The sequence below is a fragment of the Oreochromis aureus genome, linkage group 14 (genome assembly GCF_013358895.1).
Source record: "Oreochromis aureus strain Israel breed Guangdong linkage group 14, ZZ_aureus, whole genome shotgun sequence".
Lineage (NCBI taxonomy): Eukaryota > Metazoa > Chordata > Actinopteri > Cichliformes > Cichlidae > Oreochromis > Oreochromis aureus.
The window spans coordinates 18,144,733-18,152,068 of NC_052955.1; the positions used below are offsets into that span (position 1 = coordinate 18,144,733).

The window sequence follows — 7,336 nt, forward strand, 5'->3', positions numbered from 1 at the left end:
CCATATTTTCATCTGAAAATGTTGAATTTTAGTAAAAACAATGCACTGTAATTTGATACTGTCGTTACAGACAATGCGAATGTTTAAAGCCTTTGGACGCACATTTGAAATGCAGTCATTCTCCTTATCAGCTGGAAACGTTAAAGCCGTAAAATGACTTTTTCGAACGGCTAAAACCTATTGAACAAAAAGCATTGTTGAGCCTGTTCCAAAATTTGAATGTACATGTGTTGAAGGTGCGGGTCTTGTTGAATTATTAAACATACTTTCTTTAATTTTTCGAGCCACAAAAACCAAAACTTTTAATTTTCTTCCGCTTGAGTCTCGGCCTCTGGTAGCTCTACTCATCATTGCTGAGTCAGTTGTCTGTTTGTGCTACTTTTTTCAAGGAGCAGTGGATTATTGGTAAGGGTGACTTTATGTGTTTAGTTACTTACTTAAGTGGAAGTACTGTGGAAAGTTTTACCTTACATTAGAGCTGCCACGATTAGTCGACTAGTCACGATTACGTCGACTATCAAAATCGTCGACGACTGATTTAATAGTCGACGCGTCGTTTGAAGCTTTGTAAGATCACAAAAGACGCAGGAATAAGTAGTAGGATTTAAAAGTGTAATAACGGACTGAAACAGAAGATGGCAGCAGTGCATGTAAAGGATGCCAGCTGCCGTTAAACCCCGAAGAAGAAGAAGCTGTGTCCCAGAATTCATAGTGCGGCCCAGCGCAGTTGTCAACAATGGCGGCAGCTAGTTAGTTTTAATATTACTCTTATTATTCTTTCTGGGTCACAAAATAAACGTTTAACATATTTTCAAGCTGTAAGTTTTACGTCCAATCGATGCATGATCTGATTAGTCGACTAATCGCAAAAATAATCGGTGACTAGTCGACTATCAAAATAATCGTTTGTGGCAGCCCTACCTTACATACATAGGGCTGACAGTACAGCTTCTGAGGTAACTGTTTACAAGATGTTATAATCTATCCAAAGGTTCTTTGCAATTTTACATTGATAAACATTATCCTTAACATATTTGGCCCACATAAAGTACTATGGCCATCACACTGTCATTTAGAATTGTTTAAATAACTTGTGTCTTAAGCAGGGCTCTAGACTAACTTTTTGCCATGGTTGCACTGGTGCGCCTAAATTTTATTTTTAGGCGCACCAGCACAAAAGTTAGGCGTACCCAAATTTTTTAACTGCATTGCTTAACACCGCGGTTTTACATGTTCACGTTTTTTTGATTTGTAAATATTGATTTGTAAATGATTAACTAACAACCTTTCAACACAAAGCTCTTTATTTGTAGCAAAGTTCTACAAGAAAGATTACTTAAACATGCTTGTGCTTAAAGTTCTTCACTGAGCTGAAATTTCAACATTAAAGAAATTTAAAACATCTCAAGATATATTAAATAAAAAAAACATCTAAATTAAAAAGTTACTCAAAGTGTCAAAGGCTTCAATCTGAACATTTCAATATCCGAACAACTTGTTATCTTATGGACTGTCCTCCATTGCAGTCACATGCCCCTCAGATGGCCAGCTCCTGTAATTTGGCCTTCTTGATCTTTCACCTTGGGTGAACCAGCTTGCCACACTCTCTCTAGCATCAAAATCTTCCAGACTTGGCCCCTCCACACTGATTCTTATCAGGTCATCCACTGTCTCTGAATGAAGGGATGCTCTTGTGTCTGATTTAATTCTCTTCTGTGCAGAGAACCCTCTTTCACATACCGCAGCTGAGACAGGTAGGACCAGCATAATGTGTACAAGATGCAGGATGTTCTGAGAGAAAAATACATTCAAGAGATTTATTGAACCAATGTGTGTTAGATAGCAAAACTCACACAATCTTAGGAAAGAACATCAACCAAAACTGACCTTCTACTCTGAGCAGTACGGCTCTCTGGTCAACATGAGCTCCCAAAGGCTGAGGTAGGTCTTGTCTTTGAACATCTTGGCAATTAACAGCTTCAAACTTACAAACTCTTCTTTTGCAAGCTCTGCATTTACACCATTTCTGAAAATGATGTGGTTTACACAGCTAATCAGTGTTCACATAAACAACATATCTACGAGCAGCACACATGATATCGTAGCAATCCACCAGCTACCTTCTCAGGACTGTGGAGAAGTGATCCAAGAGAAAAGCAAGGTCATCAGCACCATGGTCCACTAAATCCTCTTTGTTCTCTGGCCAGCTATCATGATTGAAAATGTTGAAGCATTTGACAGCTTTGGTTGTGGCTGACTCAGAAGCACTCTCCTCTGTTGTAAGAACAAATACATTTTAATAAATGAAAATAAAAATATAACAATGCTGTTAACAATAATAAAAATATTTCTTATCTACATGTATTTAATACACTTGCCTAGGAGACTACTGAATCTTGCTTTCAGATTTTTCACAGTGGATTTGATTGTTGCATCCATTACTTTTTTAAGTTTAGTGGCAGCAACACCATCTTCAGCCAGATTTGATGCCTCTCCTTTGAGTGTTATTGTCTGTGTATTGCATAAATGATAAATAGAGATTGTGATATTGATATTAGAAAGATTTGTGCAAATGTAAATAAGAAATAATCATAAAATAATAAATAGTGTTCTCTGTTTAAATACGAGACACAGCTATATGTAGGCCTACCTGGAATTTGTAGACTGCCATTTCACCCTCTTTATCCTGCTGCCTCCTCTGCAGCCTCATATCGTCAGGAACTCTGACAGTCTTCCATGAGGCTTGGGTCTTGCAACCATTACCTCTGTGGTCACCAGCAGTTGTTCCAGGCTGCAAACGACCTGTTTGGGTATAACAGTGCTGTATTTTAAAAAAAGTTGAAGATGACCACAAACACAATTCAAATATACACATCCCACTTCATCTCACTTACCTGTGGTAGGATGACATCATTTCTTTGAAGTAGGAGGCTAAACTTACTAATGCCACTGAACACATCTGTAATAAAATGGCAAAAGGCCACAAAAGTGGCATCTTCCATTGATTTCTTAACCTGTATGATACAACAATAAAAATTAGTCACCTAGAACACTGATGAACTACATTCTTAAAAAATATAAAGTCAATAATAATTGCGTAATTTGCTGAAATAAAAAGAATATTCAGAAATAATGCACTGACCTTTGTAGCTCGGCCTGCAATGTCTGCATTGGCAGAGGAACCTGCCAAATTGTCCATGTGGCGGTACACAGTAGTGAACTGGCCTGGTTTCAGAAAGGTCTCCAGGGCTCTTGAAACATGTGGGAGCCACCTTGTTCCCTTCACCCCACTGGGCACCAGCACATTTACTCCCAAGTCAGCCCCAATGACCCTGAGCTCTCTCATTGATTTTGGGCTGAAATGATACGTCTTCCAAATTAAATGGAGAAGGTCATACAACTGCCTGATCATTGGAATGTCCCTCTGAACTGACAACATTGCCAATTCCAATCTGAAAAGATAGTAAACTTTAAAATGTAGATATATCTTCTCTATAAAAGAAATTAACCCACAGTGACTTTAGAGTGTCAGGCATTTCTTGTCTTCTAGTCTTACCTGTGAGGCATACAGTGGAATGGCACAATGTGGTCACCTGCCTCCTGCTGCAGAAGGGCTATGACACCCCCTTTGCTGCCCAAGTTAACAGCAGCACCATCAGCCCCCATAGCAATGATTTTCTCCAACCAGTTACTGCACTGGTCCCCAAGAGCAGCAAATGCTTTCTTTGAGGCAGCATAAACACCTAAATGAATAAAGAAAATACCATTTACTTATCAGATCAAGAGTTTACAATGCAGTCTTTTTCAGTTTCAGTTTCTATATTCATGTATTATTGCTATGTTTGATTTTCAATGATAAGAATATGCTACATATGGTTAATGCAGTAAAAAGACGTAATATTATTAATTATATTATTTACATAGGCTACGTGACATGACATGACATGGCTTACCTTTGGCATGGGCATGCTCGACCTCAATGTGTCCAATCAGTATATTCGCTGGTCTTCCTTTTTGCAAGATACGAGCGTACACAATGACGCATTCTTTTGTGGCGATGTCTGTGTCTCCATCGATCAGGAATGCCATGTATGCACTGTTCGCAATGACGTCTTTTTTTTCAGTGTGTCAGCGATGACGCCTATAAACTGGGCGCACGCAACATCATTGCTGTATGTGGGGTTTATGTCCAAGCCATTTTTCTTGTGAAGAGTTATTTCTGACTTGAACTTAGTAAACGGAACTTCTTCTTTTGCAATATTGTAGGCGATGTTAAACTTAATGATCATCTCGGCCTCCTCCGATGACCTGTTTACTCCTGCCTGCCGCTGAAAGGCAGTGGGAAGAGGGGACATTTGGGCAGTGCATTTATCGCGGCATATAATGTGTCTTCTCGATACTGTATGCTTTTTCAGCGTTTCAAGTCGAAACGTATTAGCACCAGTGACAAATGCAGTGTTGCCGGCCATGGTCTTTCCACACTCGCGACAATAAATGCAGTGCATCATATTGTCAGCTTGGCTGTATCTTAGCCAGAGAAACTGGTCAAGCCACTCGATTCGAAATTTATACATTTTTTCACTTTTACTTTCACTGGGCTCCGGCTGGGAGTCGATCGTATGTGGCTCATTTTTTGATGCCGTCTCCGGACCAGTGTTTGACAAAAACTGAGAGGTTGATGGCTCCGTGTCAGAGCGCTGGCTCAGAATTTTGGACTGATCAGGCCTTAACTTAACGAAAAAGTTATCAATTGTTCTTTTCATATTTTCTCAATACCAACTTCATACACTTCTATCGAACCTAGCTACTCACCCTTCTCTATCTGCCCGCACTTTCAAACGTAAACATACGAGGCCTGCAGGAATATCTGGACCACGGCCAATCACAGAGGTCCCCGCCTTTGACTATCTCTGATTGGTTTAGAACACGACATGGGCACAATGTGTGTCTGTTGTTGAACACACGGAGACTTTCAGAGTTGCGGAAACTTTTTATTGTGATTTCTCACGAGAAAATACGGTGCGACCAAGTATTTTTTTTTAGTCGCACTACTGAGAAATTTGGTCGCATTTGCGACCAAATTGGTCGCACTCTAGAGCCCTGTTATTGAGTCATCCCATCACACAGAAAATTAAAAAAACCCACATGGTTCACTTTTATATCACAAAATGTTAGAAATATAAGTCGTTCATAACAACCTGAAAGGTTGGGAGTTTAAAATGCAAACCAATGGAAGCAGCAGTAGAAGACTATAATGTCACAGAGCACACGGTGTCTATTATTGTGTAGACATGTATAAATAAGAGCTTAATTTCTTAAGAAATAAACAGGTGGAGTGGTCTTTATCAAAAGTAGAAGTTACATCTGTGGCTAAACCACTGTACCCAAAAACTTTAAAAATCTACTGTGTGTGAGGCTGTGTAAGTAAAGCTTGCCCTTCACACCCGCATGTAACAAACCATTTGTTGGGGGTTGTGGATTTGACACCTCAGCATTGTGAAAGTGGGGAAACATGTTTGTGGCTGAGGATAAGATTTCTGCTTACAACTTAGAATCTCAGTTCTAAATGAAATTCAAATGGGTTTTTTTAAGTGTGGCTAATGTATTATTTGACTTCTAAGGCATACACACACACACACACACACACACACACACACAACAACAACAACAACAACACAGAGAAGAAGAAGAGGGGTAGTTTTACTACGCATCATAAAAATGCAATCGTTTCTTCCAACTGTATCTTTCTGTTCTGGCTTTAGAATCATTGGTTGTTTACTGATCTGTACTTTGGGAGTCGTACTGTTGTGATACTGGGGAGAAAAGGGTAAGATCTGATAGACTAAACCATTACACACAAAACTTCAAAAACCTAGAGAGTGAGTGGGACTGCTAACTGTGTCGTTCAGCAATAAACTTATCTACAAATGTGTTAGTAAAGAAACTGCAAACTATAAAAGGAATCTGGATTTAAATAGAACATAGTAGTGATAGATTAAGTGCAGGAAACACTAGTATAAAGGTTTCTATGGAACAAATCTCCTTCAGCGTTCAAAATGACCAAAGTGAGGACTACAAGCGTTTCTCTCAGTTGGTTGTGTTTAGGGAAAAAGCAGCTAAATACACTGAGACTGCTCCACATTGTTAGTGAGTTAACGCTGGATATCTGTAGGTTTTGTCAAACTTGGAGTGAACAAAAGCAGAAAAACAGTAAAAGATGCAGACAGTGAAAGTCTGGTTTATTTTATGAATACAATGAAACATTTTACAGTCCACACAGCAAAGTAGCATACATGATAAATAGATACACATAACACGGACAGTGAGAAGTAAAACTCGTCGTCTTACCACATGTTATATTCTGTAAGCTTAAAACAAATCACAGAAATTAGAGTTTAGTGTTTTAAAGTCATCTATTAAAAACACGAGTCAACATTACTGAAGTGATACTTTAACGATGCTTCATATCACAGTGTTTATGATGATAAAACATGTTCTCTCATTAGTAGATGTCTGCGCTGTCACTTGTCATGTAAATGTCCAGAGACAGGGTTCAGCTTCCTCTTCAATTACCATTGATCATTAATAGGGCCTGCAAAAGATTTGTCACATTATGCCCATAAACAACATGCTTTTATAGAAATCGTTGTGACACAAAATATTTAGATTCTTGTTTCACAATGTGCATGAACTCAAAATCTTTAGAGTTTCATATTTATAAAATATCGCAAATAATACATTTATACCAATGTATGAGCTACACTTCTTGTAAAAAACTGATTGGAAATGCGTTTGAAAAAGCTCCTGCTGTGACCTTCCTTCTGTGAGGGCACACACACACACACTCACACACACAGTCACACACGCACACACACACACACACACACACACACACACAGAGAGAGAGAGAGAGAGAGAGAGAGAGAGAGAGGGGGAGATCATTAATACAAAGGATTGGACAATTAAGATGTTTCTTTAAATCTACAACAGAGAGACAGTGGATGACCTGATAAGAATCAGTGTGGAGGGGCCAAGTCTGGAAGATTTTGATGCTAGAGAGAGTGTGGCAAGCTGGTTCACCCAAGGTGAAAGATCAAGAAGGCCAAATTACAGGAGCTGGCCATCTGAGGGGCATGTGACTGCAATGGAGGACAGTCCATAAGATAACAAGTTGTTCGGATATTGAAATGTTCAGATTGAAGCCTTTGACACTTTGAGTAACTTTTTAATTTAGATGTTTTTTTTATTTAATATATCTTGAGATGTTTTAAATTTCTTTAATGTTGAAATTTCAGCTCAGTGAAGAACTTTAAGCACAAGCATGTTTAAGTAATCT

At 38.8% G+C, this 7,336-nt stretch overlaps 1 protein-coding gene and 1 long non-coding RNA gene across 2 annotated transcripts; both read right to left on the reverse strand.

Annotated features, from left to right (window-relative positions):
• Window positions 1-1,286: 1,286 nt before the first annotated feature.
• Window positions 1,287-2,274, reverse strand: LOC120443590. The gene is made up of 3 exons (XR_005615509.1): window positions 2,121-2,274; window positions 1,888-2,026; window positions 1,287-1,791 (listed from the first exon to the last, which is right to left on the reverse strand). It is a non-coding gene; the product is annotated as an uncharacterized LOC120443590 (long non-coding RNA).
• Window positions 2,275-2,378: 104 nt separating this feature from the next.
• On the reverse strand, window positions 2,379-4,122 carry LOC120443589 (zinc finger protein 862-like). Its single transcript, XM_039622494.1, has 6 exons — window positions 3,954-4,122; window positions 3,557-3,743; window positions 3,143-3,452; window positions 2,895-3,014; window positions 2,651-2,802; window positions 2,379-2,511 (listed from the first exon to the last, which is right to left on the reverse strand). The coding sequence occupies exons 1-5, from the start codon at window positions 4,087-4,089 to the stop codon at window positions 2,707-2,709; spliced, it is 849 nt and encodes a 282-aa protein (XP_039478428.1). The 5' UTR covers window positions 4,090-4,122; the 3' UTR covers window positions 2,379-2,511; window positions 2,651-2,706.
• Window positions 4,123-7,336: the final 3,214 nt, after the last annotated feature.

What these genes read in the sequence shown, in the direction of transcription:
- LOC120443589 (XM_039622494.1), bottom strand. Translation starts at nt 4,089, where the DNA reads ATGGCATTCCTGATCGATGGAGACACAGACATCGCCACAAAAGAATGC. An exon ending in TTCCACTGTATGCCTCACAG is followed by an intron (nt 3,453 to 3,556) that starts GTAAGACTAGAA and finishes CTATCTTTTCAG; the next exon opens with ATTGGAATTGGCAATGTTGT. An exon ending in ATGATGTCATCCTACCACAG is followed by an intron (nt 2,803 to 2,894) that starts GTAAGTGAGATG and finishes ATACCCAAACAG; the next exon opens with GTCGTTTGCAGCCTGGAACA.